This window comes from Pygoscelis adeliae, unplaced genomic scaffold (genome assembly GCF_000699105.1).
Source record: "Pygoscelis adeliae isolate BGI_AS28 unplaced genomic scaffold, ASM69910v1 Scaffold316, whole genome shotgun sequence".
Classification (NCBI taxonomy): domain Eukaryota; kingdom Metazoa; phylum Chordata; class Aves; order Sphenisciformes; family Spheniscidae; genus Pygoscelis; species Pygoscelis adeliae.
This window is the reverse complement of record NW_008824905.1, coordinates 386,313-400,481: the sequence shown is the minus strand read 5'-3', so window position 1 is coordinate 400,481 and position 14,169 is coordinate 386,313. Positions and strand designations below refer to the sequence as shown.

The 14,169-nt window shown below is 39.6% G+C and overlaps 1 protein-coding gene across 2 annotated transcripts in view; it reads right to left on the bottom strand.

Moving 5' to 3' along the window:
• Window positions 1–14,169, bottom strand: part of ALB (albumin) — a 35,373-nt gene that overhangs the window by 8,287 nt on the left and 12,917 nt on the right. Inside the window, exons 3-7 of one of the 2 annotated variants that reach the window (XM_009324879.1) lie at window positions 4,603–4,646; window positions 3,013–3,073; window positions 2,051–2,183; window positions 912–1,126; window positions 58–190 (exon numbers count right to left, since the gene is read on the bottom strand). In XM_009324879.1, coding sequence (XP_009323154.1) covers window positions 58–190; window positions 912–1,126; window positions 2,051–2,183; window positions 3,013–3,073; window positions 4,603–4,646 — 586 coding nt within the window. Of the gene's footprint in view, window positions 1–57; window positions 191–911; window positions 1,127–2,050; window positions 2,184–3,012; window positions 3,074–4,602; window positions 4,688–14,169 lie in introns of those variants that run through there. The other variant, XM_009324878.1, reaches the window with a different exon arrangement.

Below are 14,169 nucleotides of genomic sequence, written 5' to 3'. Positions count from 1 at the left end.
CCTTTATGTAGCAGACCGGTTGCTTAGTTTTCATCCACAGTGAAAAATTTGATATACCTTTTCATCCAAGCAAGCACCGACATCGCTCTCTTTGCAACAGGTTTGAAGTGCATGTTCATAATCAGCAGCCAGACTGAGGATTGTTGGGGCATACAAGAAGGGTTCTCTTCTTGCAACAGAATAGATGAAACTATAAGGAAAAGGACACCGTAAGTTACATATTCCAATGACAACAGCAAATGGCCTTAAATCTCTTACAGCTTCTATTACATTTCTAAACTAGAAATAAAAGTTATCTACTTTCCTAACGCAATGCCTACTAATGGCAAATGCTCTGCTAAATCTCACTGTTTCCAAAGGAGACTCAATAACAATGACGGAAGGATGAACTCCTTATACTGTCAGCCACTTAGTTTGACGTACATATGCTTTTTTAAAATGCCTTGTCAAATACTTGTAAATTCTGATTTTGAGTGTGAAAAACTAATCTATGGCCATTTCACCAAGATTTTAGTGCCAATTTTTATTCTTTTTACTGTTACCTTTCTTCATCCTTTCCAATTACAATGGGGGTAGCGGGAAGCTGGAGCAAGTAAATTATTAAATCAATATTGGAAACACTGTGGTTTTTTGGGGGGTTTTGGGCAAAGAAATAGTCCCCAAGATTTATAAAACGTGATCCCTTAAAGGCCATTTTTGAATGGAAAAACCTGCTCTAGCGCAGAAAGAAAAAACGTGATCCGAGCTTTGGATAGTTAATGATTGAGCAACAGTTTTATACATGCAGATATGAAGTTGAATACTTGCAACTGTTTCAAATGTCCTGCATGTCCACACGCTCTGGATAGCTTGGGGATCCCTCTTCTGCATGACTAAATACTTAAACAGTACAAAATGGCCATTTTTCTTACTGTCCCAGGAATGGCATCCGGTTGTCCTGGTACTCCTTGCATATCACATCAGAAGCTGGTCTTTGGTACGGCTGAACGAAGTCTGGCTGGGAAACTTTAAATGACAGGAAACACTCGTTTCTTTCAGGATCAGCTTTACTACAGCAGTCAGCCATTGCACCATATGAGTCGCGGAGCTTTTCTACTTGGCAGATTTCATCCAGGAAAATGGAGGGCTGTAAGAAAGATGCTGAGGGTCAGAATTATTGTTTATAGACAGCGTAATGTACATTCTATTTATCTGCAAAAGAAAACCCCGCTTGAAAAGTGAATACTTTTTTACTGGATAGGATTTAGACCATAAGTCAGAATAATCCATTGTTTTCCACACAACTTCATAAAGGTTTATTTTATGTGGTCCAATATCAAAACTGTTACAATGCTTTATTGAAAAAAATTGATTTCAATTATAATTTAAAATACTCTGTGCAAGGTGGTGATCTCCTTTTACTTATAATCTGACTAAACTGAATTTTCAGATGGATTGAAGCAGGATTTGATATTCTACTTGATGATCAGCTTGGGAAACCTTTAGAGAGAACTAATGGAGCCATGTCATTTGGTCTGAATGTTAGAGCTCGCAAGAACACAAGCACCTAACTTTCTGAAGGGCCGGGCTGAACCTGCTCGACATCCAGGGATCTTAGGTACCTGCAAACTTCTTTTGTTACCTGATCTTAGAGTTTTTTTAAAACTTATTAAACTAAGTACCTTAAATTAGCACACATACCTTTTCAAGTCACCCCAGTGTGAAAACCCACACACTTTGGTCACCTTAATACCTAGAATTAGACCTGTATTTTACAGCTGGGGTATTTGTACTAAATGCTAACGTTTATTTCCAGGCAATGCTAAACTTAATGTGCCAAAGTGTGGTGTTTGGGCTACAACATACGGCTCCACAGATCCTTTAGGCACTTCTGAAAGGCAGAGTTTCAGAACCTGACAAAAACAAGTTCTTTGTTTCAGCTCTAAAATCTGAGCATTGGCCAATGACAACAGCAACACCTGAAAGGATCGGGTATAAATCCTCAACGAGGATGATTCTGGTAGCTGCACAGAATGAGAAGAAACACAATACCAAAGGATTCGCTGCCTACCAGTGGTTTGGTGCACTCAGGAGCATCCTCATTGGCCACACACTTCTGTGCCAGATCAACAACATCCTTCACGAGCTTAGACAGTCCGTCATAAGAACACCTCTGGAGATACTGGGCAAATGTGATCATGGTACTGAAACACAAAGCACATTTTGGAATATGGAAATAAGAAACATAACGGTCAATATTTTCGAAGGTGCTTCTGGATTCAAAATTGTTCAAATGACACGCACAAATGCTTAAACAGAGTACCACGAAGAGCATAGTAACGGACCCCATATCCTTCCTCTTCTCACCTCCTTTCTGAAAAATGTTTTTAACCTTACTTCCCAAGAACAAAGGTCTTGAATAATACATTAGAAACAAAACAGAAAAGATTATGATTTGAGTTTTCTGCCACTTTTACCAGCGTATTTGTAAACGCTATAAACTAAGCTGGGTTTTGCCATTGTTACAAATCATCATCTTCAGGCTGATCTCTTTTCAGAAGTAGTTCAGTTCCTGTCAAGGCCCTCTGCCATTCCCAAAACCAGTTTCAAAAGAAAATCGTTGAACTGTCTCAGAAAACCTGTCGCAGGTTTGTTTTTTGATGTTGGTGGTTTGTTGGGGTTGGGTTTTTTTTTTTGGTAATGTCTCAATCCACCATAACTCCTCTCCATCCTAAGGTTATCGAAACTGTATTACTCATGGCTGTTTTCTTTTCACGTAAGAAACACAGGCTTTCGCATAAGGTTTGCAGGGAGTTCTTTTCCCAGAGAGCAAGAAAGTCATCGTGACTTCTGCAGGTCTTAAAATATTTGTAGGCTTTGTATATAACAGTAAGAAGGCTAACGCAATGCCATGCTTCGGTGAGACTTATACACTCCTCACTAGCTCATACAGTGTGTTTTAGTTTCCCTTTTTTGTCCAATTTCAACAGAGATGGAAAACAATCAGAAAATGTAAGCTGAACATTCACTTACACTGCCTTAAATGTCTCTTCCTTCAAATCATTGTAGCGATGGGCAATCTCACTCTTGTGCTCTAGGAAGAAAAACAAAGAGAACTATGACGCTCACTGTCACGTTGGCTGTGCTAGACCCCTTAAAGAATATCTTCTGGGCACCTTGGGCCAGATTTTCAGAAGCGTGCAGCATTCACCCAGCTCTTGTACTTGAGGGAGTAATATCATTGTTTTGAAACAGACCAAGCTAATGCTGAGCACTTGTAAAATCCCACCTTTGGGTACACCGCCCTGGGTAATCTGTACTGCTTTTCCGGGAACTTCAAACTAAAGCTTTCTTCAGGCCGCCTTAAACTCTTTGTTGCCTCAGATGGCCATTCTTGCCCATTTGTCTGCAGATACCTAACTCTTAGGCACGCTCATCTTTCTGAAGGAACCCAAGCATGTGATTTTTAGGATTCTAATACAGTATTTACCTCTGTAAGCACATACTTAATTCAAATATTCAAAATGATTGCTGTAGCTTACTATTAAGGGTCAGCAAACGTGTCCTTTGCGTAACGGACAACATTATCATGTCTACACTACAAATAAAGGAATGCAGCTGCAGTTTGATTAGAGCAAGCATGAGTAGAATTTTCTCTTTTTGAACACAAAATTATTAACTTGGCGGGTTCATATTCTTGTTCCACCCGGTGCATCTCACCTGTGCTCTTCATGAGAAGGAAAGCAGATAAATCCCTTCCCTTGGTCCTGACGGTAACAAATACAGGCTGTAGTTCTACCTCGCTCTCGGCGAGAAGATTCCCACAAGATTTTCCCAACAGATACTGAAGCATATGGCCGCACTAATAAATGAGCTAGAACGGGGCAGTCGTTTTGTTCTAGAAATACTGTTCAGGAGCATTTAGAAAACATGAAGAGTAATTTCTCTAGCTAACAGAATATACCTGCTTTGACGATAAGGTTTTCAGTGCAGAAAATTGTAATTTAAAGATTTTTTGCTGCTGTTCACTGGCATTTCCGGCCAGCTCCTGAAAACTCAGTTTTGTTAAATTTGGGTATTTTCATGTTTCAAACAAAAATCAAAAATACCAGTGGAAAACTTTCTATGACTGCCTGCAGAAATATTTGTTTGATCAAGGTCTAAAGTTTTATAATACAGGGAGAAATGACACAATGAGGAAGTTTTGGCTAGCCTTTCTATAGCCCGGACCGAGATGTAGATTTTTGACCTACTTGTGCGAAAACCGTTGCCTTTAATTGGTGAGGAGCTCGCTTATGAACTACCGTTCAAAAGACAGCACTTCCAAAAGCACAGTGCGTCCGCTTTCTCCATGCTGGAAAGTAACAAGATTCTGAACGATCAACAGCTGTTCAAGCACTACACTGACATTGCAAAGGGACGTCACCAGACTTACTCGCCCAGTTAAGTTGTCTGGAGTGTTCTACCCATCTCCTCACCATTTCTTCATTTAGTTTCTTTTCAAGTCAATCAAATTTTTCTGTGCTCTTTGGATCAGGCTTGCAAGAATTATTCGTGAAATTGCATTAGACATTAAATTGATATAGCAAAGACTGCAAAAACAACTAATTAGTCCTTTCTTACCTGCGTCGCGAGCAGCTCTTTGCAGGTTCCTGGATCTGGCAGAACTTAAGAGGAAAATAAATGAAATTAATGTTACCCACTTCATGGTTGCAGATTATGATGTGGGCTAAATTGCTCGGAAATGCTAGGAAGATTGAAGGGAAAGCATTTGCTTATATACCCTTTACTACCTGTGTCTGTAAAATATTAACCATAGAGCTGGCATTTGTAGATTTCCATTTGGTCTAAAGAAGATTACAAAACTTGGACTGTCCTTGCCAAAAATGAATTTGATATTATTTGTTTATTATGTGTTACTCTGGGCCTTTTTGTCCTGAAAAGGTTGAACCTTCTGGCACCCAAATAGATAAAGTTTTGCGTAAATTTTCTTATCAAATGACAAACAAGGAGTTCAAGGCATCAGACAAAAAAGTCATCAAGTCTAATCCTATAGCTGTGCTTTTTTTTTTTTTTGCTAGTATTTGTTCAAAAGCAAAGCAGGTTGATATTGTACAGTAACAATTCACCCAGATAGGACTCAGTCCACATAGTCGCTTGTAATTAGAGAATTTTAATTTTAAATCACTTTACAAAGATGAGATGGCTCACCTAGACTTTGGTATAAAAAATACAGATTGGTAAAATACAGGAATGAGCACAAAAATACAGGTAAACGGCACCTCCAATTTCAATTGGCTTCCGAGTTTTTAAAGAAACGGAAGGTACAAGTGTGGAACGGGTACCAAGGAATCTGAATCTCACAATAAATGTAGCCCCAGAGCGGAACAATTTCATGTGGACAACTAAGTTGGAACTGACAATTTTACACCGTGTAAGACTGCATCTCGCTTCAAATGTTGGGACGTACACTTAGGGTAACATCCAAAAGAAAGGCTGCTCAAACAGTCAAAGGGCCGATTTGAGCACCTGATTTGTTAGGTCCCGTTCCGGTTTTCTGTGGGTACTGCTATCCACCAGGATCCAGAAAACTGCCAAATACATGTGTAAACATTTGCAAGAGCTGTCATTTCATAATTTTTGCAATTCCTCATTTGTGCTGATGTCCTCCCAAGAGTAATCTCTTAATTAAGCTCTCCTCTTCGAAAATTTTCTATTGATTAGTCGGTAACTTAGAAGACCAGACACTGGAAGAATTGTGAAGTTTGCACAGAGCCCCAGGACATGGAATATAATTGAAATTATTTTTCCAGAACACTCAGTGAGAGGCTTAAAAAAAAAAAAAACAAGTATAAGGTTGGATTCTTACTGAGTGCAAAGTGATGCAGTTCCACAGCGGGAAATACTACGGTTTACTTTTAATGAATTTCTCTCGCCGGTGGCTGGATGTCAACCCACACAACGATTCTCAGTGCGTTGCTGAAGGTCGTGCTCTGCCACGCAACTCATTACTTCCGGCAGCAAGTACCCACCCAGTATAGCTTAGAGCGAGGTCTTCTAACGCTTCCTTAGTCCTTAAGGTTCCCTTTTCTACTCTGTTTTTTTTTTTTCTGAAGTCAGCAGTTTTACCACAACTCTGTATTATTCATTCTGGGAGTAGTATGAAGAATTCAATTTTCAGTTTTCTGGAAATTTGAAAAAAAAAAAAAAAAAAAAAAAAAAGACCACTTTGTTTCTGAACTTGAGTGTTTAAACACGTCTTAAATAAATCAAATGACATGTCTAAGCATAAAATATTTGCAGGCAATTTTCATTTAGAAAAATGTCAAGGCAATGCATCTTGTCTTTCAGAAAGACCATTTCATTCTCCATGAATAACCACATAAAAGTCATCTGAGTTTACAGAATATTTTGATACAATGAAATCTGTACTAGTTGCTGCTTTTGCAAAAAAATTTTGCACTTTCCCAAAGTCTGTCCCTGATATCTTTGTAGGTGAAAAATAGCATTCTTGTTAGCGATTTAAAGGAACAAGGCTCTATCTTGGGAATTAAAGGTTATCGGGCTAACTCTTGCATGAAGGATGGCGGGGGAAAGCCAAATTTGCAGAAGAGCATGCCGGTTTTGTCATAATGTTAGAAATAGGGATTCTTTTCAGGCGGTTGCAGCAAAATCCCAACTTTCTGGAGAATGATGGGAATTATGATGAACAATCTGGACCTTTCAGACTTGTGCTGCTTTAGCCTAACAAAATCCCAGGAAAGAGCTGGTTAAACGCTTCAGTCTGTAATTGATTTTACTGACCACATCCCTCTGTCAAAGAAGAAGCCATCATTAAAACATGGATCTTTTTGATTAACCTGTAACCTTCAGAACGGCTGAAGACTACCTAGCATTTTTTTGCACAGTCCCTTCAATCACTGACATTTGGATATATCAGCATTCTGAGTCTGGAAACTTCTGCATATGTTTTGCATTGATATAAATGGTGAGAGGTGGAAAGGTAGCTACAGGGGCTTAACACCACTTTTTCCAAGATCTCAGATAAAATGAAAGCAAGGAGCTAACTCAGCAATCTGTCAAGTACCTTCTGACCCAGTGAAAGCCACTGTAAAAATGGAATATAACTTTCCTACAAACATCAGCTTGATTTACCTGCGTCTTAAACCTGTGCCTCCTTTCAAATCTTAACAGAGCATTCAGTGAGATATAAACACACATTTATGTGTCTTGCTGATAACCATAAAGTGACTGTAAAAGGCAACCGGACTGGAACATCGCCCGAGTCAAGTGGTGAAAAAATGTGGTAGTGGCAAATCATGCCTTAGAACAGCTCCCGAAATGCTCTCAGGCTGCATCAAAGCAGTGTTCAGAAAATGACAGGTGAGGGCTGGGAGGGGAAAGTATTTTCTGTTACACTGAAATTTAACACAAGAAAAAAATCTCGATATGTAATATTGCATCTTGAAACCTATCTGGAATTTTCCCCTGCAGCATTGTGCAGTGTTAGCAAGAACACTGCTGGTCCCCTAGAGTTAATAGGTAAGTTTGTAATACAGGGTCCATGTTTATTTCTAGATATCTTCTGTTGTCTGTCCTGTACTTCATGCCAACATTTCATATAACTGCTGAGAGAGAGATCTGAACTCCAACGCTGATGTTTGTTTAACAATATTGAATATTATACTGAGCTTCCTGTTACTCAATTTTTCCATACTGCGTTCAACAAAGTTGTCCTGGTATTACAGAAAGGAACGTATCAATTGCATTTTAAGACTAACGCATTTTCACACACATGTATGTCTAAAGTTACTGCTACTACAGGAAATAGTGTTATTTCAGATGTGGGGGACCAAAGGACAGTAATTCCAAGAGTAACTGACCTGGAAAAAAAGGACGCATCGTTTTTAAATATTCCATCGTAGCATGCTGTGCAAAGTGAAACAGTAGATACGAAGTGGATTACTTCATTCTCAGACTCCCACTGGAGAAATACTTTCAGGGATACACATTTAACCAACTTCTCTTTGCATATGGCCAGGCTTCATTTTGTGCTGTGTGCTCTCTTATGCTGCATACAACATAATTAGTAAGGATGAAGAGATGCCACGGTAGAGCCATAGCTTTTAAGGAATTTCTGAGCCATTAATTTTACAGGAACACCTCCTTTATCAGAAAAAACCCACCCGTTCACCTCTACGTTCAGGTGGTTTGTACTTGAAGGAGACTGCAGGAGAGCGGAGAGCATTCAGAAATTGAAGAGAGAGCTATTCCTATTTCACTGGGATTAATGTTCCTACTAAAAGTTACACATATGTGGACCAAAATGTGCTAAAATTGCATGAGGCCTTTGAGGAACAAAATCGATATATCATCATACGAACAAGTGCCAGAGCATTGCTGGAAAGTAAGTAAGTCCTTTTCAAAGGGATCTCTCAAAAAACAAAGACTGATAGTAACCCTCTAATTTTGTGGCCCTCAATTTTATTTACTGCCGTTTCTTCTTTGTTTTAAAGACCAAAAGTTGTGTTTGTGTGAATGGACTGTAAGATACACACCAAACGTAGAGACATTCATGCGCCAGGATCACAACTACTGCCAGTAACCGCAGTTCCGTTTTGAAAATGGTTTTGTTCTCTGTTTTGCTTTGGCTTTTTATGTATCTAATGATAACACAAAGGACGGCAGCCAACTAGAAATTTTTTTTCTTCCTCCAAATGAAAAATAGCCTTCTGCCAAAGCAGATGGAACCAGCAGAAAGAATGCTACTTCTCATCTGTCTGCAGGTGAAGTGAGATAATGCTGAAAAAGGCGTCGCCATCTCCTATTTCCAGTCCTGTGCCTACAGATGTGTGGCTTACCTGTTATTTTTTTTCCATTGAACAGTAGCTCATTTTTTAAATAACTGTAATTATCAGTATATTTCTAAATAAATGTCTGTAGTTCTGGACACATGGTCAGGTACCAGTCTTTTCCTGCTCTGGTGCATTATGTTTGCCATTCTTATCACTGATGTTTGGCTCCCATGCTGAACAACTCAAACATCTCAAACTGATATTTGCCTTTTATTTGAACAGAGATGGACTCATAGATATAAAATGAGCAAGAAGGCCCATCTGATGAGCAAACATAAACACGGAAAGGATTTGATCACTGTAGCAGAATAGGTAGGGACCTGCTAAGGCGCGGCATTCCACGACAGGGCATATCTTCTGGGCACATCCTCAGTTCTAATGCTAAGCCATTCATCTTGGGTGATCAGGCACTCATCTGCAGTTTTACAGAGTTTTCTCTCATTAAAATAAGCATTTTTAAATGAACCAGAGTGACTATTCATAGTCTCACTGCACCTAAATAATTCAAACACCTAATTCCCATAAGCTCAATTTGTAGTTTACTGTCTTATTCCTGTAGTCCTCTGCTGGAACAGATTCAAGACCATAAATCTGCATCCTCAACACCTAAATAGTTTTGCAAACCTGAACTTCATGCCAAAATCCAGAACACAGACAAGAGCGGCCAGACCATGCAGTATTCGGTGCTTACTTCAAAGTGAAGGAGAAAGACCTCAGACAGGGTAACATGCAGACCTCATTGTCCCCTCTATGCTCTCTCTCTCTATCATCAAGTCCATCTGGAAAGCAGACATTTTTTAAATTATGCTGAAAAGCAAACCGAAAAAAATGGTTTTCGTATGTGTATGACAAGGTTTTGTCTATGTGTTGTTATGTATGGTGGATGTATGTTTTCCAGATTGCAAAGTTAAGCTTGAATTTGGTAACCTGATTGCATAATTTGACATTATACCTTCCAAAGTCCATCTCAAGACTCACACACACACACATATATGAATGGCTCTGCTTTTTTAGGTTATTCCTTTCTTTTTGTTTAGGTAGTCCCCTAATTAACTGTTAACAAGACATTTACTGTGGCAGGGGTTGGAAAAAGGTTCTTTCACACCATGCTAGCCCTAAAGGCCTTGGCAAGGCCTTGCAAGCAGACAGAGGAGAAGCCAGGGCAAGTCGGTCTTCTTTCTATGTCTCGTTGACCAGGTCTCAGCAGGCTGCCTGTTTCTATATTGTCAATATTACTGTTTCTCATTTACGGGTCTGTAAGGATTTATTGCTTCATTAAAGTGAATTCGGTGCTGCCTTCCCTGAAGAAGCAGGTACCTGTTCATCACTCACTTCCAAGCGCAGTCTGAAAACGATTCGTGCACGGTCTTCTGCTTGAATTTTTCTGCTAAGCTGTTCGCCTCTTGGTTGTATTAGGCTTCAGACAATACATGCTTTCCCTGTTCTTCCTATTTTGTCCTTCACTTCACTGGCAATGGCAGTGATACTAAGACTGCCAGCATCAGGCTTCTGAGTCAGCTTTTTCCTATTCACTGTGGCATTTGTGTATATTTCTTTGTTGCTGTGCTCTTTACTACAGTATTGAGACGTTTACCCATGTGTTTACCTTGACTATTTGACTGGCTGTGATATAATGAAGATGCAACTAAACGTCTGTTTCCAGCCAAGTTGCACCAACCGGCTCCAAATCAATTACTACAGTATAGTATCCATTGAAATGCTATGTTGCTTTGCTTACAGTAATCCCTGCAGCAGTATCTGACAATACGTATCGCTTCCAAAAGCCTAGATAATGGTTTACGGTTCATGTATGTGCTTTCCTAATGTATACTGAGCTCTACTGGGAACATTGCACATTTTCATTGTCTGGCCCTGGATTTTCCTATGTATGACATAGCTATTTGCCAGGTCTTTCATCTCTCTTACAGTTACCTGCATGAGAAAAGTCAAAATGGCTCTAATGTATATTTTCAAGAGTAACTTTTCTCAAGAATATGTGTTTAATAGTATATTGCTTATATATGATGCCTTTTTTTTCATATGCAGATCTTCCCGGTATCCTTAGGATGCTAGTAGCAACGGTGACCCTCTGATCAGAGCTTGTTCTTGTTCTTTCAAGTTCCTGCCTTCGATCTCCTATACAGCTGCTTTAAATGATGCTTTCCCTTAGGAAGAAAAATGCATTTTTCATAGCTTTCTCTTCGTGATCTAGGACTGCTATGTGAGAAATCATCTATACGCATCTCATAGTATCTCAGCTTTAGCTCCGCTGTTCCAAGAACATCATATAACAGTGTTCTGGGGGTGCGTAGGGTACTTGATTAAAAGGCCTTATGATTATTTACAGTAGTTTCTGAAGACTCTCCTTCCCCGCTATGCCGGTGGAGCTTATTACACAGGCAGGTGATTGCGAAATACTTCAGTTGCACGTACATTTTTCTGTGGGTATTAATAAGATTAATGTGAAATCTCCTGGTTGCCATATTTCTAGAAACAATGTCCTAATCCCCACCTCGGTGGCAACATGCTTTGCGGCTGTCTACTCGTTCGCTCTGCAGAATATCACTGAATTTCAGATTGGGCAAGTTAGGCCCTACTCTTTGCTTTATCGTTTAGACAAACTGCGTCTCTTGCATTTCCATCTTCTGCTCATCCTGGGGGTTTATATACATTAGGCTGACATGGAAAAAAACATGTTAGGTATTTTTTAATGAAGGGTTTGATATGATGTCATAATATTTTTTATACATGGGATATCTTCTCTGTTGGTTTTACCTGTTGAAAGAAAGATGTGGGTAAGTTAGCAGGTATATCCTGTACGGTGCAGCAGTGAGCCAGAAATCACCTTGTTCTTCCATCTTCCCTATTTACATTGACCAAAGAGAAGAGATCGAGTTCATACCTTGCTACGCTTCTTGTTATGCTGTCTTTACATGCAAAATACTCTTTGTTTCAACATTAATCTCTAAAGTGTTTGAGTCCTGTTAGTGAGTCTTGCTGCCCGTCCTGCTTTTCAAATCCTCTACATTTGATCCCTAGGGCATTCTACCATCCCTACCAATTTGTCTCATGAAATCCACAACGTGGTGATGTAGCTGTTTTCCTTATCAAGTAACAGTTGCCAATATCATCCTCTGGCAGTAAGTACAAGGATGGTTTTGTTTTGCCTTGTGAGGTAATACCTTACTGGTTGTAGGCATTTCATATTGACTCCTCTACAATGCAATGGCTTGAATCTATCCAAATATACAGCCTGCAATGTTTTGTGAGGGCTATCAGCTGGCAAGTTCTGTGACTTCTCAGAATTAGTCTCTTTTTTCCATGTCCTCCTGGCTTTTTTTTCTGTCGATACAAGTAGGTAATCTGCAAAGTAGATGAGGTACTGGCTTGATCATTTTATCCATTTCTAGTTATAAGGTCCCTCAAAAACCGTCAGAGTGATGTTTTGGTATGAGTGAAGCGCACATCTAATTACAATTCTCCTAGGTGCAACGTTACTCAGTTCATGAAGTCCTTATCAGAAAGAACCTTTTGCTTCAGTATGTTTTATAAATGTCTTTGATATGCTATCTGGCATTTAAATTGTTGCGGTGGTGTGACTGATGTTTGTTTCATGATACAACTGTCGGTGGCGATCTTTTTTCTTCCTCTTACATAATTCTCCGGAGGCCTTTGGAATCCAGTACGTTCACTCGTGCCCTAGAAACTTTTTGGCACTCAGTTTCCAATTTCCATGCTGCTGCCTGAGCTTTGCAGCCTGTGTTCTTCTGAGTTTTATGATCCACCTATTTTTGCTGTTTTGTATCCCGCTGATGTCGTATCTCCACTGAAGCTCGTATTCTCAGTGGCTGCTTGCATTCTTCTTTAAGGGGCCATTTAAAATCATTTGGCATAGCTGATATATGTGGAACCGTATACATTTCATTAGTGTGTTTTTTCAATAGCACACGAAGCATTGATTTTGTTTAAACTCTATTTTTATTTCTGTGCTTCATTTCCCACCAATTTTGATATATTTTTAATGTGTTTTCGTGTTTGATAAACTGTTGTTGAATCTGTTCTACTTATGCGTATGTTTAGCTGTGAGCTACTTCATGTACTTCTAACGATCCTAACAGATCTGCTGTGAGTTCTCTGAAAATTCTCACTAAGAGTCTCCGCGGTTCATCCTCTTCACCCGTCTGTCTCCGTTGTGGTTATTTTGTGTCCGATAGCTAATAAATGGCATTCAACCTCAAAGAAATTGTTGGTGGCACTGTGCCTGGAAAAGCGCAACTGCAGTCAACTGTAGCTTGATGGTCTCTGGCAGTACAGAAGAACCATTCAGTGAACACAGTTCAGCCCATAGCCAAAGCTGAAAGCTTTTGTCTGGCAAGAGATTGTTAATATTTCTTTCCTAGGTTTGACGTACTTCAGGTTTAGCAATGAAGGAGATACTGAAAACTTCTGAGGAACGGCAGGAAATGTTCGGAGGTTTTTTGTTTTGAATTCCTTCAAGGCATTTATTTGTGACCTCCAATTTATATAAAACAAGGCTACAAACTTTTTTGTAAGTGTAAGCAGGCGTATTTGCTAAAATCAGATGAAAAGCATGTTGAAAAAGAACTAATGGTTCTTGGAGGCATTGGTTTTGCTCCCAACCTGAAACACTGTAAGAGTTGAAAAAACTGCTGTATGTGTAGTGGGGCTGTAGGACTCCTGGAAAATTTCTGAGATTTTACACAGGCTCCCCCAGTCTACAGCTGACACACCCAGATGTTACTGCATCACTGACGGCCTTTGCCCCTCGGCAGTGCTGACACTCTTACTTTGTCCTGTTTTTCATTTAGTTTCATCGTAAACTTACAGTTTTCCCATTCTGGCCTGAAAACTGCAGAGCTGATAAATATTTTCTCTTTCATGTCCATCTCCATAGAAACAGAATCTGTGTTACTGCTATAATTGTTCTCTGATTTTGTGCTGGTTTTTCTGTTATGACCTCTGGATTTTTTTCACGTTGGTTTGTTCCTTGGGAACATACTAGTCTATCTATTTAAGACAACTTGTAAATGTTCAAGCATTAAGGAGAAAAAGAGAGCGATCCTGTTCTCATTCTTTCCTCCGTTTCTGAGTAAGTAATTCCTGAAGGTCAAGCCCTCACAACTTCGAAAAATGGAAAGATAGTTGTTTTAAAGGAAGCCCTGGAGGAGGAGTGGCATTTTCCGACTGAGATATCCCCTACTGACTTCAGAATTTCTTTAGCTAAGAGTCAGGGCCTGAACTGGCATCTTAACAGGAGAACAGATGTTTGTAGAGCCGTTTGCAGGTCCTCGTCGCTGGAGGAATGTTTATAGCG